At 39.3% G+C, this 27,350-nt stretch overlaps 1 protein-coding gene across 2 annotated transcripts in view; it reads right to left on the minus strand.

Moving 5' to 3' along the window:
- Positions 1–27,350, minus strand: part of LOC137627724 (WD repeat-containing protein 17-like) — a 183,378-nt gene that overhangs the window by 116,157 nt on the left and 39,871 nt on the right. For both annotated transcript variants that reach the window (XM_068358990.1, XM_068358989.1), the window contains 2 exons: positions 24,343–24,453; positions 8,189–8,379 (listed from right to left, as the gene is read on the minus strand). In XM_068358990.1, the coding sequence (XP_068215091.1) occupies positions 8,189–8,379; positions 24,343–24,453 (302 nt within the window). The remainder of the gene's footprint in view (positions 1–8,188; positions 8,380–24,342; positions 24,454–27,350) is intronic.

Consider the following 27,350-nt stretch of genomic DNA (forward strand, 5'->3'; position numbering starts at 1 on the left):
TATTTTCTTTAGGCTTTCATACACAAGTAACTCCAACTGCATCCAAGAAATCTGTAAATCTAAATAAAATCCTCTCACACATTGGTATTCTATCTGTCCAACTCCTTGCAACTCATGGATGAAAAAATATTATGTTGAAAATGTGTAGCTGAAAAGGTATACAAAAGCTCATAAAATACATTACTGTATCCACACAATGTATAAGTCTTAGTTTAGACTAACATTTTACTGGGTCAATAGCTTCTACATTTGCAAATAAAAACACTTCAGGTTGTAGTGAAAAAAGTGATGGAAACTAAAAATTATCTGGATATTCTAAATGATATAACTGTCTATAACAATGCTGATGGGGAATCTTTGTGGATAAACACAGAGCCAGACAAATAATGACAAAACAGGCACGCTATGTAAAATAAGTCTGTAATGAATTGCCCAACTGGTCTTAAGATACTACAGTATTTCCACAACAAAGTTTCAATTACAGAGACCAAGTTCCTCAATGTTATAACACTGGAATGGTTTGAGAAGAGGCAATCTTCTAGCTAAAGAAAAGATTCTCAAAGAATTTTAACTTCCCCAACACTGATTGCAACCTACAACTGTATACAACTTGAATTTTTTTTTAATACATTTTGATAAAATCTATGGATTTAACATTGAAACTTAACACATCTCAAGCAAATAATGTTCATGCAAAATTTGAAAAACCCGTTTTACCCCAAAATTAAGGGATCACATGGTGAATAGCTACACAATTGCTGGTAAATTATCTTTAAGCAGTTTCAAGAAACTGACACAGGTGCAGTGCTGCATATCAGAGAAGCTGGAAACAAACCATTCCAACTGGGCAAAACGAGAGAACGGGAGAGCAGTTACCTTCGCAGTAAAAATTACAACATAGTTTTGTGTTGTTGGTGCCTGTTGTGTCAATAATTGTGGAAGCCCAGTGCGAGACACTAGCATCTGCGGCAGAGATATGGCTTTTGAAAAATTACAAAGCTGTCATATCTGAGACAGTACTCGAATCCAATATGATCCTGGAGATCTCAGTTATGTCAGTCCAGGGTAAGAAATGCAAAACTGATTCAGACAGTTTACTCCTTAAAAGTAATAAACTGTAAATTACATCTTAAAAAATACTGTAAATAAAGTGCTTTATGTTAAACTACCTGTAGAAGCTATGAGTAGAAAGCACAGTATGTGAAGTTGCAAACTTAACTTACAAAAAAAGGGGCGTAAATTAGATGACCTAATATGCTGTACATGTTAAGGCCTAATCTTTAGGGACTGAAAGATGACTCAAGACATTTCTAGTTAAAAATGTTATAATGAAATTGCAACTGAATTGCATTAAACCATATATGAAAAAAATTGAATACCTGCATTGGTGAATACAGTAAAACAAAAATTTTCATAATAGAATTAATCATTTCATTGCTAAGCCAATACTAAAATTGATACAAGATTTCAAGCGCAACCTTTTATGAAAAATTTGTTTTAAAACATTAATCTGAGTGGGTCTTTGACTAGCTCTCTTTGTAGATACAAAGAAGCATTACTTCCATTACAACCTGGTTACCAGGTATTGAGGTATCTAATGTTACTTGTGTTCTCAATACACCAAATGAGGGCAGGCGATGTAGACATCAGTAATTGATTGGAATATTAGGTAAGTGATGGAATAAAAACATCATTGCTGCAGGACAAAGGCTTCAAACGTCTTCCGCTCTCGTCTGTTTATGATCATTCTATGCCAATATATATCAGCACATTTTCTTGGCTTGTTACTCCATCACCTTCTTTCATTTCCCCTGCTTCATTTGCAATCGCTAAGACCCATTCTGTCATTCTTCTTGTACATGTCATTCCCATTACAGTACATATACTGCCCACATCCATTTTTTTCTTACTTCTTGTTACAATATCTTATACTTTAGTTTGCTCTCATATCCATGTTGTTCTTTGTCTGTCTCTCAGTGTTAACCCAATCATTATTATTTATATCGTTCCTATAGTTCTGACTAGCTTATGTTCTAAGGCTTTAGTAAGATTCCAACTTTCTAATGCATAAGTTAATACTGGTAGGAACATCTGACTAAATACTTTTCTTTTTAAAGCGATTGACATTTTACTTTTCATAGTTGCATTTTGTTGACCAAATGCTCTCTATCCCATGCTTATCCATCTTTTGATTTTGGTCTCATGTTCTGGGGAAACACTATCTGTCCTAAGTATTTATATTCATTAACAATATCTAAAGCTTCATCCATAACCCTTATTTGTTCTCTCTATGCATTTCTATTGAACATTATCTTAGTTTTATTCATATTCATTTTCATTCATACATTTCTGTTTTCTCTATCAAAATTTTTTATCATCTTTTATAATTCTTCCCATGATTCCCTAAATAGAACTGTCATTTGGAAATCTTAAGTTGTTAAGGTATTCCCCATTAATGTTAATTTCTGCATTTTCCCAATCTAGATTTTTAAAAACTTAAAGCCAAACTGTGAATAATTTAGGAAAGATGGGGGTCTCAAGTGTTCTAACATAAGATTCATCTATTCCTTGTCTTGGAATGGCTTTCATTACTGAGGAAGTTTTGACAGAATCAAAAGTTTTCTCATAGTCTATACATTCTGAGCATAGTGGTTTCTCATACTTTACTGTTGAATACCCACTTGAAAGCCTCACTGCTCTCTTACTTGTTTAAAGTCTAACTGTCTTTCTATTGGATCTAATATGATTTTTGTAAATATCATATAATACTGAAAATAAACTTATTGGGTGGGAATTTTTCAGGTCCTTTGTGTTTCCCGTTTTGTGAATTAGTATAATGATAAAGTTTTTCCAAGCTATAGGTACTGAGCATTCTTGCAAACATTTTGTGTAAGGTTCAGTGAGTTTTAATACCACGAAATCTCCTCCATCTATTATCAAATCAATTGTTAGGCCATCTACTCTTTCTGCTTTGCCTATTTTCATACCTTTTAATGCTTTCTTTGCTTCTACTGTTACATTTGGTACCAGCTCAGGTGTTTCATTATTTCTATTGAAGTTATTTCTTATATAACTATTGTATAGCATTGTATAGAAATCGGCAATTTTTATCACTCCATCTCTTATGTTGATATTTCCATTTTCATCATTCAAAGCGAATATCTGTTGCTACCCTATTTTAAGTCTTCCTTGAATCAATTTGATGCTTCTACCTTTCTTTAATGTTTTCTCCATCTGGTCTGATTGTGTTTACAAATGCTTTGGGTTTTTAGTTTGTTTACTGTTTTGAATAGTTCTGCAAATTCTATTTCATCTCTGGATTTTACCCTCTTTTCCAATTTTTACCTTATTAGGTTTATGGTCTTCTCTGATAGTTTTCCTTGATTTTGTTTTGGAACTTTTCCACTTATCTCTTGTTTTGATTCCAATACAAATGTTAAATTACTGTTCATTTCTTTTTTATTTGCTTTCATTTCATAATGTGTTAAGAGTACCTATTTTGTATTGCTCAACTAAACATATCAGATTTATCCCTCATCACAGGAGTGTTTTTCATCCTTCTTATAATCAGTTTTTCTCTTTCTTTCCTTAGATCTTGACAAAATTTACTTCAAACTATTCTAAGGTCACTTGACTGTTACATCTTTACCTAAATTAGGTTTATCACTGAAAATAATATCTATTTTGTTGTTCATTTCTCCATTTGGGTTTCTCCATGTCTATTTTTTATGTTCCTTTTTATAAAAAAAGGTATTCACGATTTTAGGTTGTTTCTTTTTCCTAATTCTACAAGCATGTCTTATTTTATTTCTTATGCCTCCTCCAAATTTACCTAGTCATGTTTCTCCTCTCTTCTTTTGACGTACTTTAACCTTGAAATCAACCAAAACGAATGTAAATTGAGACTTACGTTTTTTCAAAGATATATCCAGAAATTCATAAAATTATTTAGTTTTACAATATTTGTAATTATGAGCATTAGTATTGGGTTATTTCATCTACATTTTATTTAAGGAAATAACATATAATGAAAATTTCAACCCTTTTGCTACAAGGCCATGAATTCGCTACTGGATCTCTATACGAGATTTGTCATCATCGGATATATTCACCCATTTATCTTCTAATAAGCTACATTTCTATGTCTACTTGTTTTACTGCTGATTAGAGAATAATTTTTTCCAAAATTTGCTTTATTCTCCTCTATATTTCTCTCTAAACAACCAAAATGTTTTTTCATTCATTGGTAAGTGATTATAGAATAAATTCCTAAAAAAATTTTATGTAATTATCTCTAAATAATGGTAAAGCACTGTGATTTTGTGTAAAAAAAAAAAAATTATATTCATCAAAGTGATTATGTTATTCTGTTATAATTCCATGATAAATAGGCATCAAAAGATATAAACTACTTGTTAGCAATAATGAACTTTATGTTGTACAGAAATGTAATAAAAATATCCTTTTATTTCCTTTGACACAAGAAATATTCTATAAATTATAATTATAAGGTATGGTAAACAAATATAAATCAACAAACAACTGTTGGAAAACATATATATATATAGAGAGAGAGAGAGAGAGAGAGAGAGAGAGAGAGAGAGACGTAGTCAAACCTCTCGACATGAAGGAATCTGCTTACAAAATTTTCACTCTGCGAAACGAGATGGGAAGAATTTTACGACTCGCATCACGAAAAATGTTTCAGAAAACGAAAGGAGGTATGGTGCGAGGGCCCGACCGTGTCCGAGACTGATTTTAAAATTTGCGCCACCAGCCCGTAAACTCGCTACCATCCTCCCATGCTCCCATTGGTTATTTCCCTACTCAGATACTAGTAACCACCATGAGATCCTTCTCTCCTATTGTTCAGCATCTACTGTACTGTATCCCATCAAGCATCTACGCATTGGCATTCCTATGTCTTTTCGTTTCGACAGCAGTATCGTACTCATTACTTAGTGTTTTTGATTTCGCTTTGGTAACAATTGTGCTGTATCATGTGTGATGTTACATTATTAGCCAAGGGTCCCAAGAAAGTCACTGATGTCAAGAGAAAGAAGAAGAGGATGATGCTTTCCATGGAGATGAAGATGGAAATAATCAAGAAATACAAGGCTGGCATGTGGTTAAGTGTGATCGCGAAGGAATATGGCCGAAATCTGTCTACGAGAGAAATGATCCTGAAGCAGAAGGAAGCTATCAAAGCAGCAACACCTTCTAAGGGTATGACTGTTTCCTCCAGTAAGAGGAGCCACGTCCACGATGAGATGGAGAGACTGCTGCGTGTCTGGATAAAGGACAAAGAATGGCTGGAGACACTATCACCGAAGCAGTGATCTGCCAAAAAGCCAGCGCCATTTTCAGTGATCTAGTGCATGCTCAGGCCGACACAGGAGAAGGAGCATTGAAGCAGGCACCCCCAGAATTCAAGGCTTCTCGTGGGTGGGTTAAAAAATTTAAGAGACGCTCTTGCATTCATTCGGTGGTGCGTCATGGGGAAGCTGCAAGCTCGGACACGAAAGTGGCCGAAGCCTTTGTTAAGACGTTCAACGAGTTGACTGTCTAGGAAGGTTACAGTCCCTAGCAAGTCTTCAATTGCGAAGAGACTGGGCTTTTTTGGATAAAAAAATGCATTGTCGAACGTACATCACGGCAGAAGAAAAGAGGCTACCCGGGCATAAGCCAATGAAGGACAGGCTTACCCTTGCACTCTGTGCAAATGCCAGTGGGGATTACAAGGTGACCCACAAAGTCACTAGGGAAAATCTTCACATATTTTGGAAGGATAATGGAAAAGTCTGGGTAACAAGACAATTGTTCATCGAGTGGATAAATGTTTGTTTCGGCCCGATTGTGAAAAAGTATTTGGAAGAGAAGCTCCTCCATATGAAATGCCTGCTGGTGATGGACAATGCCTCTGCTCACTCTCCTGCCCTCGACGAAGATATCGTAACAGAATATTCCTTCATCAAGGTTCTCTATCTTCCACCAAACACCACCCCTCTCCTCCAGCCCATGGACTAGCAAGTGATTTCAAATTTTTAGAAGCTTTATACGAAATATCTCTTCAAGAGACATTTTGAAATCAGTGAGAGCACAAACCTCACATTTCGTCAATTTTGGAAGGAGCATTTTGATATTGTCATATGCCTCAAAATCATCAATCATGCTTGGCAGGAGGTTTCAAGGCACACCTTGAACTCTCGTGGAAGAAGCTGTGGCCTGATGCCATCACACGAGATTTCAAGGGCTTCTACGCAGACCAAGCTGAAGCCAATTCCAAAAATGTTGACGATCCTGAACCAGTTGCTCAATCTGAAGTTGCTGAGATCGTTACACTGGAGAAGTCCATGGGCCTGGAAGCTGATGAGACCGACATTGATGAGCTTATCAAGGAGCACCAAGAGGAACTTACAACGGATGACCTGAAGGAGTTGGAGAAATTAAGGAGGGTCTAGATGGCTACTTTGAAATTGTGACTCGTAGAAAAGAGACACCCAGAAAAAAATCTCACAGGTCATGAGTACTGTAATGAAGTTTGCCTGAGTCATTTTAGGAAAATTTTAAGAAGCAGGCAGAAACAAGCTTCTCTGGATGATTATTTTAAAAAGAGGACTTCGGTAGAAGCAGACCAGGGCCAGATAAAAACCGAAAGAAAAGTGGTAGTGATGAAGAAAATATGTAGTGTAATCAAATTTAGAAAATACAAAATGTAAAGTAAAAAAAAAAATTAGAGAGAGGCGAAAAAAAATTTATTTTAAGTTTATCGTAAAGTTAAGAGTTAATATTTCCTGCTATTTGTAAATGTGTTTCCTAAAATTAAGTGTTAATGTTTTCTGTCATTTACAAGTCTGTTTTGTAAAGTTAAGTGTTTATGTTTTCTGCCACTTGTTAACGTTTTCCGTAGTTTGTCCTCCTCCTATACCACCCGCACTTCACTCTCGGACATTGCCTCACTCCAAAGGTAAGGTTCCACATTTTTTTTACTGTATTTCTACTGTTTGCTCTAATAATACACTTCTTTTTCAGGTTACCAACAGTTAATTTATTATTGAATGATCCAAAACTTGTCAATCATTTACTACTGTTTAGTGGTGTGTATCCTTTTCATAATTATCTAATGTGGTGTTTTTGTAGGGTCTGGAACAGATTAGGCTATTTACAAGTAAAAGGCGACTCACAGGACGAAAATATCATGTTACTTATGCCACTACAGAACCAATTAATTTTGTGTTGTGAGGCATTACTGTAATACAGATTTAGTTCATTAGACATAAGGTTTGTTCTTTCTTTTGTAATTCCACCTCCTGTGTGACTGTGACTATGAACTGTTTTGGGTATTTCACGAGCTTAGAAATACTGAAGACTGCACATGTAAGAACATGACGAATACTACGTAGAAACGGTAGAATGGCAATAAATGGAAATAATCACAATAGGCTAACTTTTACTTGTGAAAGCAATGAACAACACTTATATGAAATATATAAAAACATGAAGATGATATTATATTGTAGAAATTATATTTGAAAAAAGGAATAAGAAAAAAAGATAAATCTAGTCTTCTGTCAACTATTTCCTTTACTGGTAATGGTAAATTTTCGTCTTGTGAGTGGGACTTATAGTCGAGGGCCGGGATACTTTCTCTGTGATTATGAACACTGTGGCAATATAGAAAAACAATGAAATAGACCTTTCATTATCATGAATAAGGACTAGAATCACAAGTATCTTTGGGTTGGTGATGAGGTTGGATGTGAATACACTATAATAGACCTTATATTATCACGAATAAGGACTAAAATCTTAAGTATTTTGGTCGATGGTAGGATGAGTCTCCCAACTGGTGGTATCATAGGGGGATTGAGTTATACCTAAGGTAGGGAATGTCGCTATTGGCTAGAGAGAGTGGTGTGATTATTTCATGGTAACATAAAAAGACTAAAATAGATCTTACAAATAAAAAATAAAGGCTAGAATCCCATAAACTTTGCACTACTAAAGTCCAACACAGAAAAAAAATAGCATACATTTCTACAATAATATCAATCAAAACTTGTAGCACACAACAATACATCCACAATAAAATGTCTTTGAAGATTAGTATCAACAACAATGAATGGTGAAAGCTTCTCATATGAGAAGAGCAATAAATACTAAGTATCAAAGAAAAACAAGATCATACCTTCTCTATATACGGTGATTCTGCCATCTTCATGACCAATAACAAGCCTCCCAGGTACTGAGGGATGCCAGCGGTATGTAACAATACCACTAGAATAACCGTAGTCTTCTCTGTATGGATATGGCTCAGTGTTTTCAGTGTAAGCCCATAGCTGGACTGGGCCATTTTGTGTTGAAAATGAAATAAGGTCTCTGAAATAGAAGGTAATGTTTAATCCCCATTCAAACAAAAGGTGGTTCATCATTACTAATGAAATACACCGAGATTCTTAGTACTGTACAGCAAACTCTCATGCTCTACTAAGGTACATTAAAACATCCCAATATAAATGAATTTTAATTATGTTAGTTATAAACCTCCAGAGTATTTAAACTATCTGTATCAAGCTTTAAAAAATGCTACTTGGTTTATAGCAACATTTCCTTAAAACATGTTATCACTATTATTTACGGTAACAGCAAAACATTGTTTATTAATCTAATGTTTTAAAGTTTCATCATAATAGTTTATATGAAGAAAAACGCATACCAAGTCATAACAAAATTATCAAAATAAAATACTTTCATGTAAGTATCACAGCTTGGTTGACAATATGACAAATTTGAAAATAATTTGTATTTTTCCTAACTAAACAAACCTTGAGCTCTTTACAGTGGAGATTATTTTGGCAACAGCTGAAACTAGTCGAAAGACTTTTTAGCGAGGTGTAACTACCCACCGCTAGTTAGCAGGGAGTTGGAAGGGGATAGACCGGCCACACTGCTCACACCCACACTAGTAACATGACATCACTTTTGAAATGCAGGCACAACTTCTCGGGGGATAAATGATGGCAGGACAAGTATGTGTAAAGAGCTCAAGGTTTGCATAGTTAGGAAAAAACAAATTATTTCCAAATCTGTCATTTGTTCTGGAACTACTGTATATAGAAACCCTTTGGCTCTTTACAGTAGACTCACCATTAGGTGGGTGGAAGTCCTAAACCAACTGGCTGGTTTCTGTCTCAAGGTGCAACTCTGTGCTCCTCTACTCTTGAAACCTCCAGCTGGAAAGGGCTGTTTGGATCCTTGCTTCAGTGCTTGAGACCCTTTCCAGTATCCCTGGCGTTTCATTGGTGATAATCGCTGCAGTGGTAATGTCGATGAGTAAGGGCAAGAAGTCATTGCCCCATGCAAAATGGAGTCTTGGCTCACCTTCCACCACCTCTCGGCAACTGCCTCGATGTCCTCCACGTTGAAGAGGGAGGCACCGTCTATCAAGGAGTTGCGAAGCTTCATGGATACCCTTCTAGGCACCTGCTTCTGGAATTAGGAGGTTACAGCATGCCGTCTTCTCCAAACCCAATTGACCCACTGGTTGAGGACGTTGTGGGTGAGGAATTCAACCATCCTGGCGCCTGATAGAAGGAAGAAAAATATTGCCTCCTTTTTCTGGTCAGTGGAAAAGTCTTCACTCCTGGAGAAGTATCCAAACAAACCCCGCCCTAATCTCGTGGGCATATTTTAAAATCTGCTAGGAGAGAGTCTCCATCATCGGTTCCTTGGACCTCATATCCTAAGGGGGAATGGGAGGAGGAATTGGAACCTCCACCACTGGGGTAAAAGTTTCTGTTGATGCCACTCTATCGGCGAAAGCTGATTGTTGTCCATGGACGAGACCTCTTTAGATCTCGAGCCTCTGCTGGTCGCTGGATGGATGGAGTCCCCTGTGGGGGGGGGGGGAGCAGAGACTTGGTGACCTCATTTCTTCTTCTGCAACTTGATCGGAATGATGCCAAGCTTTTCCCACTCAGGGTCCCAGCCAGTGTTAGAAACCTTCATACTATGCTACTGTTGGCACTTAGACGACCGCTGAAGGGAAGGAAGCCTAGGCGCCGCCGGAGGAAGAATCTGTTTAAAGGGTTCGGCTGGAATGCCAATATAAGGGGTTATGGGAAGAAAAACACAAAATCCTGAAAAAATTCACTGAGCTTCGTATGGCAATGGAGAATGCGTTTACGAAATATGTTATTTTTATTAATAAAATAAATTTTTGAATATACTTACCCGATAATCATGTAGCTGTCAACTCCGTTGCCCGACAGAATTCTATGGAGGGATACGCCAGCTATCACAATACTAGAAGGGGGTGTATTTACCAGCGCCACCTGTGGCCAGGTACTCAAGTACTTCTTGTTGACACCTCCTCAATTATTCCTCGGTCCACTGGTTCTCTATGGGGAGGAAGGGAGGGTCGATTAAATCATGATTATCGGGTAAGTATATTCAAAAATTTATTTTATTAATAAAAATAACATTTTTCAATATTAAACTTACCCGATAATCATGTAGCTGATTCACACCCAGGGGGGTGGGTGAAAAACCAGTGTACAAGACTAAAGGATAGCTAAGTATCCCGTATTTCATATAATCAGTTATCCACAATAACAATGAAATAATAAGTACCTGGTAAGGAAGTCGACTTGAACCGTTACTCTGCCTTTAATAAGATCGTCTTCCTTACTGAGCGCAGCGTTCCTCTTGGGAGGCTGAATCAACTCAAAGGTGCTAAAGTATACAGGGCTGCAACCCATACTAAAGGACCTCATCACAACCTTTAACCTTGGCGCTTCTCAAGAAAGAATTGACCACCCGCCAAATCAACAAGGATGTGGAAGGCTTCTTAGCCGACCGTACAACCCATAAAAAGTATTCAAGAGAAAGGTTAAAAAGTTATGGGATTATGGGAATGTAGTGGCTGAGCCCTCGCCTACTACTGCATTCGTTGCTACGAATGGACCCAGGGTGTAGCAGTACTCGTAAAGAGACTGGACATCTTTGAGATAGCATGATGCGAACACTGACTTGCTTCTCCAATAGGTTGCATCCATAACACTCTGCAGAGAACGGTTCTATTTGAAGGCCACTGAAGTAGCCACAGCTCTCACTTCATGTGTCCTTACCTTCAGCAAAGCAAGGTCTTCTTCCTTCAGATGAGAATTTGCTTCTCTAATCAGAAGCCTGATGTAGTAAGAAACTGAGTTCTTAGACATTGGTAGAGAAGGCTTCTTGATAGCACACCATAAGGCTTCTGATTGTCCTCGTAATGGTTTTGACCTTCTTAGATAGTACTTAAGAGCTCTAACTGGGCAAAGAACTCTCTCCAGTTCGTTCCCCACCATGTTGGACAGGCTTGGGATCTCGAACGACTTAGGCCAAGGACGGGAAGGAAGCTCGTTTTTAGCCAAAAAACCGAGCTGCAAGGAACATGTAGCCGTTTCAGATGTGAAACCTATGTTCCTGCTGAAGGCGTGGATCTCACTTACTCTTTTACCTGTTGCTAAGCACACGAGGAAAAGAGTTTTTAATGTGAGGTCCTTAAAAGAGGCTGATTGGAGCGGTTCAAATCCTGATGACATTAGGAACCTTAGGACCACGTCTAGATTCCAGCCTGGAGTGGACAACCGACGTTCCTTTGAGGTCTCAAAAGACCTAAGGAGGTCCTGTAGATCTTTGTTGGAGGAAAGATCCAAGCCTCTGTGGCGGAAAACCGCTGCCAACATACTTCTGTAACCCTTGATCGTAGGAGCTGATAGGGATCTTACGTTCCTTAGATGTAACAGGAAGTCAGCAATCTGGGTTACAGTGGTACTGGTTGAGGAAACTGCATTGGCCTTGCACCAGCTTCGGAAGACTTCCCATAAAGACTGATAGACTCTGAGAGTGGATGTCGTCCTTGCTCTGGCAATCGCTCTGGCTGCCTCCTTCGAAAAGCCTCTAGCTCTTGAGAGTCTTTCGATAGTCTGAAGGCAGTCAGACGAAGAGCGTGGAGGTTTGGGTGTACCTTCTTTACGTGAGGTTGACGCAGAAGGTCCACTCTAGGAGGAAGAGTCCTGGGAACGTCGACCAGCCATTGCAGTACCTCGGTGAACCATTCTCTCGCGGGCCAGAGGGGAGCAACCAACGTCAGCCGTGTCCCTTTGTGAGAGGCGAACTTCTGAAGTACCCTGTTGACCATCTTGAACGGCGGGAATGCATACAGGTCGAGATGGGACCAATCCAGCAGAAAGGCATCCACGCGAACTGCTGCTGGGTCTGGAATCGGAGAACAATACAAGAGGAGCCTCTTGGTCATCGAGGTAGCGAATAGATCTATGGTTGGCTGACCCCACAGGGCCCAAAGTCTGCTGCAAACATTCTTGTGAAGGGTCCACTCTGTGGGGAAGACCTGACCCTTCCGGCTGAGGCGATCTGCCATGACATTCATATCGCCCTGAATGAGCCTCGTTACCAGCGTGAGCTTTCGATCTTTTGACCAAATGAGGAGGTCCCTTGCGATCTCGAACAACTTCCTCGAATGAGTCCCTCCCTGCTTGGAGATGTAAGCCAAGGCTGTGGTGTAGTCGGAGTTCACCTCCACCACCTTGTTAAGCTGGAGGGACTTGAAGTTTATCAAGGCCAGATGAACTGCCAACAACTCCTTGCAATAGATGTGAAGTGTCCTTTGCTCCTGATTCCATGTTCCCGAGCATTCCTGTCCGTCCAGTGTCGCACCCCAGCCCGTGTCCGATGCGTCCGAGAAGAGACGGTGGTCGGGGGTCTGAACAGCCAATGGTAGACCTTCCTTGAGAAGAATGCTGTTCTTCCACCACGTTAGAGTAGACCTCATCTCTTCGGAAACAGGAACTGAGCCCGTCTCTAGCGTCATGTCCTTTATCCAGTGAGCAGCTAGATGATACTGAAGGGGGCGGAGATGGAGTCTCCCTAACTCGATGAACAGGGCCAGCGATGAAAGTGTCCCTGTTAGACTCATCCACTGCCTGACTAAGCATCGGTTCCTTCTCAGCATGCTCTGGATGCATTCTAGGGCTTGGAAGATCCTTGGGGCCGACGGACAAGTCCGAAAAGCTCGACTCTGAAGATCCATACCCAAGGAGACAATGGTCTGGGATGGAACGAGCTGAGACTCCTCAAAATTGACCAGGAGGCCCAGTTCCTTGGTCAGATCCATAGTCCATTTGAAAATCTCCAGACAGCGACGACTTGTGGGAGCTCTTAAAAGCCAGTCGTCTGACGGAGCCGGACACAAGATCATGATACTGCTGCACAGTCTGTAAACTGTCAATCATGGGCAAGCGAGGAAGTACAGTGACAACCCGAATCTGTCTAGACTGTCTGGGTCGTACAGACAACTCCTTAACTGGTTGCTGAGGTTGCCGCACTGCGTCACAACAAGTCCCTTCTGTTGGTTGTTGAACGTCTTCCCCGTGACACATTGACTCCGTAAACAAAAAATTCTCTAACAAGGACTAAGCTTGGACTGCATGTCATGCAACACAGCTCAAGGTCTATGGGAGCAGGTGTGGTAACAGACGGGATTAGCGGCTGAAGTGGAACCATTACCTTCCCTGTAAGCATGTTATGCTTAAATAAAAGTCCATAAGAGGTTATGCAGCTAAAGGCTCCCTCCAAATGACAGAGTCCTCAAGGGAATATCAGAAGGAGGGAGAAAAGAACTTTCTCATCTACAGGGACCTTATCCTAGAAAAGCTAAGTTCTCTGAGTGAGGGTTCACTGGTGCAAAAGCAGCAGACTAGAAGGCAACGTTATGAAACTGCTTGACAGTCTAGTGAGTTGGCAACAACCCAAGATGTGTTGAGAAGCATGCGGTAAGGTATGCAGAGCATGATGTATGCAGAGTATGCTGTATGCAGAGCATGCTGTATGTAGAGCATGTTGTATGCAGAGCATGCTGAATGCAGAGCATGCTGTATGCAGAGCATGTTGTATGCAGAGCATGCTGAATGCAGAGCATGCTGTATGCTGAGCATGTAGTAAGCAGAGCCTGCTGTAAGCAGAGCCTGCTGTAAGGAAAGCAGAGCGTGTGCATGGCGTTTAACATTTCTCAGAAATTCCATGACCAGTGCTAGAGTGCTTTATGCATGCTTGCATGGGGTTTAAACCATGGTATGTAAATGGAGGTAAGGTATGCTGAACAGCAGAGTCAGAACGAGCTGGAACAACAATAGTTGTGGTTTCCTCTTCAAGACTCCGATGAGGGAACACCTGAGGCTCAGTCTGCAAAGGCTGAATAAAAGACAAGCAGAAGGAAGGCGCATGGGTGGAGGAGGCTGACTCCTAGCATGAGTGGTTGAACCCAAGGGTTGCGCTTGCTGAGCGGTTGGCGGAAGCGGAGTAGCAAGTTCCAGTTCCTGTGGTGTGAGCGGAGCGCGATGAGGAAGAGGCTGCGCAGAACAAGGTAAATGTCTCGCAAGCTGAGGCTCCTGAGGCGCAAGGCTAAGGTGTTGTGGTGCTTGCCTTGTGGAGGGTTGAGCTCGCTGCAGCGAGAGCTGAGGAGACTGACTCATGGACGGGAGAGGTTGTTGTACCTCAACCGAGTGTTGCATCACTGGTGGAGCAGCAAGTGGAGGCGGAGGAAGAGAGGTATAATCCTCCTGATCCCAATGTAAAGGTTGCCTTAAGGAAGGCGGAGGCTGAACACCACAGGGAACAGCAAACTCAGCACGTGGCTCAACATCGTACGCCTGGCAGGTGGAACTGCTGGCAGGTGGTACTGCGATCAGGCGGAGCGAGTGTAGGTGGAGGGAGTGTAGGCGGAGGCGGAGGAGCAACACTCTCAGCCCGACACTCACGCATCAAGTCCGAAAGCTGTGCTTGCATGGACTGTAGTAGAGTCCACAACATCGTACGCCTGGCAGATGGTACTGTGATCAGGCGGAGCGAGTGTAGGTGGAGGGAGTGTAGGCGGAGGCGGAGGAGCAACACTCTCAGCCCGACACTCACGCATCAAGTCCGAAAGCTGTGCTTGCATGGACTGTAGTAGAGTTCACAACATCGTACGCCTGGCAGGTGGTACTGTGATCAGGCGGAGCGATCATAGGCGGGGGGGGGGAGTGTAGGCGGAGGCGGAGGCGCAACACTCTCAGCCCGACACTCACGCATCAAGACCGAAAGTTGTGACTGTATGGACTGCAGTAGAGTTAACTTGGGGTCGGCAGACACTAAGTTCTGCTGAGGTAAAGCCTTAACAGCAGAGATCTGTTGTGGCAGAACCTTACTCCTCTTAGGCGGAGTGTAATCAACTGATGACTGAGGAGAGTCAGAGCTAACCCAATGACTGCAATCGGGTTGTGAACTTTAACTTCGTACGTCTGGCATAGGTCTGGACTTAACGTTTAAGAGGTCTAGAGACCTGAGACCAGCGTTACTCTGCCTTTATTTTCTCCCCTAATCTCTTCTGCAGACGAGCAAAATAAGGGCTCAATCGTCTGCGGGTGGGAGTGACGGTCTCGGTAAGACACGCCCACAACCACCGAGAATACTTCTGTGCGCCGATCAAGGCCTGCTGAACCCTTATGCCCTTCGACATTGCTTCTCCCCTGGGCTTGGGAGCTTGCAAGAGGTCCCGGACTGGGAGGACGACTGGCGCGCACAAAAGTACCCTCACGCACTAATCACTTATCACTTTGATTTCTGTTTGCACTTATTTCACTGAACTCGAAACTTTAAGTGGTTTGTACCTGAAATACGCAATTCTATCCTTTCTCAAAGTTAGTAATTGCGAAAACAGAATTACAATGTAACAGAAAAATCTAATGAAAGATAATTCAGTGGTTGGAAAGAGACTAAACACTAGATCACTTCTAGAAACGTTTAGTTTCTTCCCCTAAAGAGACTAGGGAGAAGAGCAAAAACGATAACGACGTTACTCGTACGCCTGGCAGGCTTGAATGAAACGTTTATCCTCTTTCTCCCTCCGTCTCTATCTCTCTCTCTCTCTCTCTCTCTCTTGACTTAGAACCTGAGAGAAGAGCCCAATCATATATATCGTTAAAACATATTATTGTTAAAGGAAAAAACTGAAAAGTTCCTTTATTAGGATCAAAACCATTAAGTTAAGAAAGAATGAACAAAACGCTAGACACGGTTACTCTTACTGCAACGTGAAACCGTGAACATTCTTTCTCTATCGTAACGATAGAGTGCAAGTTGAACGTTCTGAACGTCAACAACTGCAGAGACAAAACAAAACGTTAGTTCAACTTTGAAAACAGTACGAGACTGTCAAAGAAAATCTTTCAAACTCTGTGGCGGAAATAGCATAATATGTTAACAGGTAAAACCGAAATGACGGGTTCAAAGTTTATTAACTTCGGTAAAAGACCGCCTACTATTAGGAAGGTCGAATATAAACAAATATAAAAATTAATTTTAATGAGTTTATAATAAAAGGAAGTTAATCGAAGAGGCCTATAAGAGGCGGAGAGATATAAAATAAATCTATAACTTTTGTTAAGCAAAATTAAGAAAGAGAGAGTATACTCTCTTAGACACCAACACTTCCGTCTAAGGGAAGGGTCGGCCATTGAAAGGTGAACGAGAGTTCATACTCTCTCGTCACCATAATTAATCAAATTAATTCCAAAAGCTAACTAAGCTAATATAGAAGTTTCCAGTAAAGCGACAGCCGAAATCAAAGAGAAATACTTCACCAAAGTCGTGAAAATACTCCAAGAACATAAGCGTATCCCAGAACGTCTTGCCGGAAGCACGACAGAGGAATAATTGAGGAGGTGTCAACAAGAAGTACTTGAGTACCTGGCCACAGGTGGCGCTGGTAAATACACCCCCTTCTAGTATTGTGATAGCTGGCGTATCCCTCCATAGAATTCTGTCGGGCAACGGAGTTGACAGCTACATGATTATCGGGTAAGTATATTGAAAAACTCTGTTAAAATTCCTCTTACTTTCATAGTTACAGGGTAATTAGTATAATTAAGTCAATAAACCAAAAACATTGTTCCCTACAAGAAAATGCAGTATTTCTTCTGTTATTGTAAATTTTGATAATTATTACATTTTAATGTAAAAGAAATTGTGAACAATGGCACCTGTACAGCTTCCACGAGTCACAAGACAATGTATTACTCGGTAAATTACACCCTTCGCCCTTCAGTCCTACCACAAACCTCTAGAGAGTACATGTCCGAGTTTGACCTCCGATATTCACTCATTTTTACATTTGTATTTCTCGTTTTCAGCAAGAATTTTATCATTTCAAAGAGAAAAAGACAATTTCAACATCATGCTAACATAAGAAGAAAATTTGCTCCCTTGAGAGAGAGAGAGAGAGAGAGAGAGAGAGAGAGAGAGAGAGAGAGAGAGAGAGAGAGAGAGAGCTCTGGATGGAGGAGCGGCCACCTTGCCTGACCGGAGCCAAAAGAAGCAAGATATTGAGCAAAAGGATCTTCATTTATGATTAAATTATAATAAATAACTTTGATTTTGTTTATTAATATCCAAAAAGGAATATAAAATTCATAATAATCAGGATTTATTAATATTATCTTTGTAAAATTACAAACAAAAACTTTGAATACCCTTTGACATTCACTCGGTTTTACATTTGTTTTTCTCGCTTTCGGCAAGAATTTTATTATTTAAAAGGGGAAAAAACAATTTCAACATCTTGCTAATAAAAGGAAGAAGAAAATTTGCTTTATTAAGAGTTCAGAAGAGGGTAATAACAGTAGTGCAGAGAGACAGAGAGAGTGTGTTGTAGATAAAGGAGCAGCCACCTTGCCTAACAGGAGAAAAAAGAAGCAAAATATTGAGCACAAGGATCTTCATTTATGATTAAATTATGATAAATAACTTTGTTTTCTTTTATTTATACGCAAAAGAGAACATAAAATTCATAATAATCATGATTGACTAATAATGTCTTTGTAAAAATACAAAGAAAAACTTTGAACGTCCATATCCCAAAACTATACTTATTGATCTTCATTCAATAGTCTCCCTTAGTTTTAAAGATATAGCATTGAAATTTGGAATATAAATTAGAAATATATTATAAAAACAATGAAACGAATCTCTTTTTTCCAATTTTTGTTTCATAATTTTTTTTCTAAATTTTTTACCCTGATTTTTAGGGTTTATTTTTTTTACCATAATAAAAAAGTCATATCTGACAGAAATATTACTTTTAGAAAAAAAACTCTTCATAATATTGGAGGTCTATATCTGGTCTATATAGGGTACTATCCCAGATCTTAGAAATAATTACCATGGGATGAGATAGAATTTGAAAAACACTAATATTCAGGATAAACCGGCCTGGCGTCGCAAAACTGAAGGTCAGAATAAAAAATCCTATGCAGTTTGGAGATGTCCTAAGTCACCTTATTAAGTGATATGAATGTCAAAGTTGTCATTAAAAATCGGCATTAGCCGGCCGGCCCCCTTAACAGAGATCTTTTTAAAATCAGTGCATGGTGCAAATTGTGGGGTATGAATTTGAACTCTAACAATACTTGAATATGATTGTAAGTAGGTAGAGGACAGTGGCTCATCAACATCTGGATATCACCATTTATACTGTTTTTTAACTCTGCAACTCTTGAAATTTTAGGTGCGATTCTTGATGCCAAATTTACTTTTGAGAAACACATTTCGTCTGTCTCTTCTTCAACTACACAAAAAATTGGCTTATTGACAAAGTCTTTTACGATCTTTGGTGAAAAATCTACTGTATTCTGAAGAAGTGTTTTAACTCTTTCATTCCACCTTGTTTCGAGTATTGTTCTCTTGTCTGGTCTTCAGCTGCTGAATCTCACCTTATAACTTGTTGGACAGGAACATATAGTCTTTTAAAATTCTTATTCCTGATCTAGATACTAATCTCTGGCACAGTTGTTCAGTTAGTTCTTTATACATGTTGCACAAGATTTTGCATAATTTGACCATCATTCGCATTCAGATTTTCCCGGACAGTACCATCCTATTCGTAATACTAAGTACAGTGGAACCTCTACACACGAACGTATCTACATCCGAATTTTCCAACATACGAAGTAAAATTCGAGCAAATTTTTGACTCTACACCCGAATTTTATTTCGACACACGAAGTAAACATTACGCCATTGAGCGTCGAGTGCTCAGTTCTCTATTCTTGTGTGTATCGTGTGGTTGTCCTCTGTTTGGTCTGTTATTAACAGTGCTTATTTTCTTCCTTTTCTCACATTTCCTTTTTGATAATCATGGTGCCTAAGAAGCTAAGTTTCAGTACAGGAAGAAGGCAATTCTTTCATTAGAATTGAAGCAAGAAATTATAGAAAAACATGAGAGCAGTGTGCATGTGAGTGATACTGTATGGCTAAACAATATGGCCGGAATAGGCCTATTATCTTGAGGATCATCAAGCTGAAGGCAGCCATTAAAGCAAATAACCATATAAGGGGATCACCATTATTACAAGACATCTTAGCAATACCCTGGAAGAGATAGAACGCCTTTTGTTGATAGGGATAAAGGACAAAGAGATTGTTGGCAACGATCATTTGTGAGAAGGGCCAGCGTGATGAACAGAAAGAAAGAAAAAAGTGAAGCAAAGAAAACCATGATAGCATTAACAAGCTCTTCTAAATAAGACTTCTCTCTTTTTCTGTTTCTCTCTAAACATAGCATTAACATGTTCTTTAAATAAAATATCTCTCTCTCTCTCTCTCTCTCTCTCTCTCTCTCTCTCTCTCTCTCTCTCTCTCTCTCTCTTCTTCGCTGTTATAGTGTTAGATACGTCTATTATTTTTTTTCAGAGAGAGAGAGAGAGAGAGAGAGAGAGAGAGAGAGAGAGAGAGAGAGAGAGAGAGAGAGAGAGATTAAACAAAAATGTGTTCAGAGTACATATGATTTTTAACAGCGTCAACGAGTTGAAAAACAATTAAATGTAACTAAGAAAGTAATAACAGCTAATCTGAATTCCTTTATTAACTAAAACAGGAATTGCTACGCAGTAAGAGAGACGGTCGGGGAGGAGGTAGAGATGGTGACTGCGATAACATACCGTAACTCGTCACTGCAAGTGATGAAAATAAAAAATCAAAAGAAAAATAATGTAAAAAATATGAAATATAAAAATAAAAAAAATAAATAAGCTAAGTTAGATTAAAATTTCCGTAGTGTAAGTTACGGTATGTTATCGCAGTCACCATCTCTACCTCCTCGCCGATCGTGTCTCCTCGTGCGTGTGTGTGTGTTTGCGCATACGCACACGAGTGTGTTTGTATCAATGTTTGTTTTAGTTAATAAAGGAATTCAGATTCGCTAATATTGTTTTTTTAGTTACATTTAACTGTCTTTCAACTCATTAACGCTGTTAAAAATCATATGTACACAACACATTTTTGTTTAATCTCTCATTTTTGTTTAATCTCTCTCTCTCTCTCAGAAAAAATTAATAGACGTCTCTAACACTAACAGTGAAGAAGAACAAGAGAGAGAGAGAGAGAGAGAGAGAGAGAGAGAGAGTATTTATTTAAAGAACATGTTAACACCATGTCTACCTTCTCGCCGATCGTCCGTCTCCGTCGTAGCAAATCCTACACCTGCGTTGGCCTGTTCTCTAAGGTAAAGTGGCAATAAAACACATTTTTTATTTATTATTTCTTTATAATTATCTTTTTTACATGCTTCTTACATATTATGCAGTAATGTTATTGTTATGTGTAATTATGTGTAGCCATTTATTAAGGATTTATTATGGGTTTTTAGGCTGAGGAACGAATTAAATGAATTACCATGTTTTCTTATGGGAAAATTCGTTTCTACATCCGAAGTTGGTTCTGGAACGGATTAAATTCGTATGTAGAGGTACCACTGTATGCAGTTAATTCAAATAGTTATGCCTTCTTCATCATACGGCTCAATTCTACACAGTATTCTAGAAGTTTTATTCCAGCTGTGACCAAATTGTGAAACGATCTTAATCAGGTACAGTAGTTGAATCTGTGGACCTATCACTTATAATTTAAATCCACGATGTAATGAGGGAGCGATAGGTGAACTGTGATATGGCATGGGATTACTGTAATAGTATTTGGATGATCTGAGGTATTTGAATTACAACATGACCTCTGTCTAAGGATACAATATCACTCAGTACTACAGTAGGGTCCCGAATTATGCGAGAATTTGGTCGATTAATGACCTCGTGTAAATGGAAAATCGCGAATTTCGAAACACACAACTAACAGAAATAATTCCATTGCGGCCATGGCAACCAGCAATTTTCCTATTCAAATGTGTTTACTACCCATTTCCAATACTTTCTTTGTACTATACTGTATTTCTTTATAATATCAAATTGTTTTTGTAAATAAATAAAACATTTAATATACTTTAAAGTTCTAATAACTTGAAAAATGGTTAAAATTACAACCAGGATAGGTGTAAACACCATATATTTCCCGTTATAACACAACCCAAAATACAGACAAATTTTAATGTTTGTCATATCTATTGTATAATACAACTGGTGAATAGCAAAACCATCACTCTATAGACTAGCTTGTTGTATGATTGAAAATCCAGAATTATCAAAATAAAGGCGATTTTATATCATGCGTTTCCTAAACACGCTAAAAAGCACAATAGAAAACGACACCCAATGTTTTGTTTACGTTTATCTCTGATCACAACGAAGAAACAGACGCATTTATACATCTGTGTTTTTGAATTGACAGCAATTTTACCAAGTATAGATTATATGTTGAATTTGTTATTACCAATGTTCTAATTATTTTTTATTAAAACTTTCAAATAAATGAAATGAATGCAATTTATGAAATGTTTTTCTTTATGATGCCGCCTGAAACGGAAACCTTCCATTTGTTTACGCTCCATCTTCGATCATAATGAACAAACGAATGCATTAAACACACATGATCTAAGTCATAACTAATGATATTACAAACATTTAGTAAACATTATGTTATTACAAATATTTTACTTACCGTATCCATATAAATTCCTAAATTCGTAGCAAAGCTGGAAATTTTTTTTTCCTTATGCGTTTAATCCACAATAGCAAACTGCCGCTAATGACAGAGTGATAACTTACGATAATTCTTAACTGTTACGAAAGATAATTGTCCTTTCCATATCCAAAATACTTTTCCTAACTTCAGTTATAAGTCAACTTGTACCCACCTCAATTATGGATCCATATGCAAAAAAGGTAAAAGAAGAAAGTACTAGGCCTATTCTTAAAGTCACCGAACAATTAGGTTACCGCTATAACGTTCGATGTGAGAGAGAGAGAGAGAGAGAGAGAGAGAGAGAGAGAGAGAGAGAGAGAGAGAGAGAGAGAGAGAGAGAGAGGGATGGTTTTAAAGTACTAAACAATAAATATGATAGGTTAAAACACATTGGTGTTTATGTAATATTAACTGTATAGATGGTTTGAATAAGTTAAGAAATGGTGTAAACAATTCTTTGTTATTGTATTCGCGCGGAAGCTAGATATCAGGTGATGTGATCACAGCCAAAAGTAAAACAAAAATAAGTTAGCAATACTCGATTTTTAAAACACACCCGAAATTTAACAACATAAGTACATGTTTTATTATAGCGCAATTGACATTTAAAGAGTAAAAATTTTCTGGAATTGAATGGTGTTTCCTAAAAAATAGTGGTTCGCGGACGAAATCGGTTACCGTATTTTAAGCTATGATTGAAATGGATGTATACACGGTATAATTTTTTCGTTTTGTATTTAATTGACACTTCAAGAAAACCGATTTTGGTTTCTTCATCTATTTGTAAGTATTGTATAACGAGAGAGAGAGAGAGAGAGAGAGAGAGAGAGAGAGAGAGAGAGAGAGAGAGAGAGAGAGAGAGAGAGAGATATTATGATGCAGAAGGTTACAGACCTAGAACAGGGGAGGATGAAGGTGGGGGGAGTGATGAGATAGGCTGGGTGGACTCGCAGGGGAGAAGGTAGGAGACGGGGGAAGGGGGGATTTGGTTGCCAGTGGCTAAAAATAGATTCTGAAAGACGGTAAAGGGAAAAACGAATCCCATCGAATAAACAGAATAAGGAAAGGGAATAAGATCCAGAGGAATAATAGATAGAATGGAATGAAAATGACTAGATGGTGTTAGTTGTGATAAGAATAATTTAGATATTTGAAATAAGAGTGTCTGAGGAGGTATAGAAGGAATTCGTGTTAAATATAGAGGAATATCAAAGGATACAGTTAGTTTGCATTAAAGGGTTTGTTATCGTTTATCGGCAGTGAATAGCCTAAACTTCGGTAACGAGTCGTCAATATTTTGTCATATTTTAAACAGTATACATTTGATTTGCAAACATTGGTTTTGTAGAGTAGACGGTAAAATAAAATCTAGAGAGAGAGAGAGAGAGAGAGAGAGAGAGAGAGAGAGAGAGAGAGGGGGGGGGATTTCTGCCATCAAATCTCTCTCTCTCTCTCTCTAGATTTTATTTTACCGTCTACTCTACAAAACCAATGTTTGCAAATCAAATGTATACTGTTTAAAATATGACAAAATATTGACGACTCGTTACCGAAGTTTAGGCTATTCACTGCCGATAAACGAACCCAGTCTACTCGTGAAAACCTTGAACGCCCAGAGGGAAAAATAAGGCTTTTAAATATACTGTACTAAACAAAAATAATGCTTTAATATACCATCATTAACACTACCATTACAATTATCGTAAGGTTGGAGAAAGATAAAGATTGCCGAGAACGTAACCACATTTCTGTTTACATTTTGTCAGCTGGACTCGCACAGTTAACAGTTGATTTCATTGTTGATGTGGAATTTTATCCTTAAATAGGCTATTCATTATGAAATTGTGTTAATGAAATGTAATGTTGATATTGTTTTGTAACATTTATTATAAATCACCGTATTTAGGGCTACCAATATACTTAAAAAGACAATAGATTTGATACATTTTGTAGTGCTTGACTCGCGAACTTTGAACAGCCTCGCAGATACAGAAAATTTATTTTTGAAAAATAGCGATCGCGGAAAAGGGGAATCGTGTAATTCGAACACGCTTAATTCGGGACCCTACTGTACTATTTGGCCATAAAGCTAAAAAAGAATTGGATCTAAATCTAATGAAATAGGAAGTACAGCCACACCTAAAAATACTTGGTAACTCACTTCTAGTAATGTACTGTAACTTTGATTTTGTCAACTAAGCTGCAATTGAAAAATGTATAGCACAATGAATGTTGGGTAAGACATTAAAATAATAAATATTATGCAACAAAAGCTCAGGGTATAAACTAAATATAAAATTTAGTATAGATACTGTACAAAAAGAAAGTCTTATTTACCTGTGTCCAACACACCAGGCAACCACAGTTGGGACACGGCATATGCTTATAGCATATAATACACTTTGACTGCTGACGCTCCAGACACAAATACGTTGATCTAATGATGCGCTGAAATAAAGGTATTGAACTTCAGACCCTAAATTTCATTTACATGTATAAACAGTTTTATAATAACACTTAATAAATGCAGAGGTTGCAGTATTTCTCAATGGAACATGATAGAATTACCAAATTGATAAAATGTAAAGGTAATAACAAGCAGTTCTAATCTTATAAAATAAAAATAAGAAAATATTCACCATATAAAATTATCGAAAAAATGATTCTCTCAGATAACAACCTGACATATGCCTGACATAATAAATACTAGTTATTGAAAATACAAAAGTGAAATGTACTTAATCCTTCCTGATAAGAGCAAAGAATTATACCGCTGATGACTATACTACCATGTATATTACTAAAGCCATACCCCCATTTAAACTTGCTCACATATCTTCATGATGCAAATGCCAACAGAAAGGATATTTTAACCAAGAAATGTTTTTTCTCTGCTAAATTTTTACGAAAAAGTATTCACCCTTTTTATTGCAGAAAATAGATTTCATACTTGAAGGTCAGGAAAAGATTCTCACTACTTCTATTCAGGAAGTTTGGTCGTTCTGCTATATACTAGATTGTTAAGCAGTGAAATAATGAAGTCACTAGTTTGGAATACCAAATCCTTTGAGGCTGCTCTGTAACTTATTTCTGTCCCTCTTCATCACCCTTATTATTTCCTTTATCAAATCAATTTGATTATTATACCCCTAAAACTAAGAATACTCAAACAAACCCGTCCATAGGTCAAAATAAAATATGCAAGCTCCTGTATTTCACTGATAGACATAATATAAAAAGATGAAAGAAAATTAAAATAATCAAATATTGCACAGGTTATTTTGAAGTGGCTAGGACTGATGAAATGAAAAAGATGAAAAGAAGAGGACATTGTTAAAATATGACAAATTCGTAGATAATTTGTATTTTTCCTAACTATACAAACCTTAGCTATTTACATGGGGTAATTACTTTGGCATAGCTGAACGACGAGCCATAAAAGTTTTAACGAGGGTTTCCTACCCCATCGCTAGTTAGCGGGGGGTAGGGAGGGGTAGCTTGCTACCCCTCCCTCCTCACACACACCGGTGAATACTTCACTTTACTTAAGAGGTAGGACTTATCTTGGGGGACAGGGCTGGCGGGCACATAACTGTAAATAGCTAAGGTTTGTATAGTTAGGAAAAATACAAATTATCTACGAATTTGTCATTTGTTCCGTAACTGAAATACAAACCACGCTATTTACATGAGGTGACTTAACCCTTAGGAAGGGTGGTAAGTCCCCTGCCATACTGGCTTTGGCTTGCCCGGGGACCCCGAACCCGAGTTCGGAAGAACTCGTGGGATGAGGGGGGCCCTGCTCCTCGCAGGCAGTTGTGAGACTGCTGCGGCCTACGTAAGTTGTGTGTGAAGGTGAGCAGTGACTCGTCCTAGGAAGTTGACCTGGAGCTCTTCAGATGGATATCTAGCTAGGACTCTCCCAATACCACCTCGTCAGGGTATGGGGACATGACAGTATTACAACTTAATACTAGGAACACAAGGGAGCATGGTTTACCTGCAGAGGTTCGAGGTCAGCTGTGCAAAGGACCCAGGATGCTGTTTTCTCCAAGGGAGGAGAGGATGAAGAAAATAAAAGGGCCAGACAGATCTTTTCATTCACACAGACTAAAACCGGGTAACAATGCCCTCAACCTTCTGCTACTTGTCCAATAAGGAGCCTGAGGTTAGACCAGCTGTTGTGCAGCCACCACAGGGCCGATAGAGAACGTATCGAGCCTCCTGTGTGTCACGTCTTGCAGGTAGTGGGCCGTGAAGGTGGTCTGACGCTTCCACACCCCAGCTTGCAGGACCTGCGTCACCGAAAAGTTCTTCTTGAAGGCCAGGGACGTAGCCACGCCCCTGACATCATGCGCCCTAGGGCGGCGTGACGGAGAAGGGTCAGGATTCAGGGCCAGATGAATTAACTTGCGAATCCAGGCTGAGATGGTATTCCTGGTGACTCTCCTCTTTGTTTCCCCGGTGCTCACAAACAAAGCTCGCACCTGGGGACGGGCTGCAGCTGTTCTTTTAAGATACAACCTCAGACTCCTGACTGGGCACAGTAGGAGATGGTCTGGGTCATCTGTTACAGAACGGAGACTCGAGACCTGGAAGGAGACGAACCTTGGGTCCGGCACTCCCGGGTTCTGAGTCTTGGCAATAAACTCAGGGACGAAGCTGAACGTTACCTCCCCCCATCCCCTTGAATGGGCAACGTCGTAGGAGAGACCATGAAGTTCGCTGACTCAGTTGGCCGAGGCCAAAGCTAGCAGGAACACCGTCTTCCAGGTAAGGTGGCGATCAGAAGCCTGGCGTAATGGTTCGTAGGGAGGTCTCTTAAGAGACCTGAGAACTCGAACCACGTTCCAAGGAGGAGGTCTCACTTCCGACTGGTAAGCTCGTAACTCCGTATGAGAAGAGACAGTTCCAGCGAGGAAGAAATGTCCATTCCTTTGAGCCTGAAGGCAAGACTTAAGGCTGAGCGATAGCCTTTCACCACCGAGACTGAAAGGCGCATTTCTTCCCGCAGATAAACGAGGAACTCCGCTATTGCTGGTAAAGTGGCATCGAGGGGAGAGATACCCCTTCCACGGCACCAACCACAGAAAACTCGCCACTTCGCCAGGTAGACTCCTGCGGATGACTTGCGCAGGTGGCCAGACATCCTTTTCGCAACTTGTTGCAAAAATCCTCTCTCTGTGAGGAGATGCTGGATAGTCTCCAGGCGTGAAGCCGAAGCGAAGCTACGGCTTTGTGTTAGATGTTGGAGTGTGGTTGTTTGAGTAGCTCGCGACGTGGAGGGAGCTCCCTCGGGATCTCCGTGAGGAGCTGCAAAAGGTCCGGGAACCACTCTGCATGAT

This window comes from Palaemon carinicauda, chromosome 35, assembly GCF_036898095.1.
Source record: "Palaemon carinicauda isolate YSFRI2023 chromosome 35, ASM3689809v2, whole genome shotgun sequence".
Taxonomy (NCBI): Eukaryota; Metazoa; Arthropoda; class Malacostraca; order Decapoda; family Palaemonidae; genus Palaemon; species Palaemon carinicauda.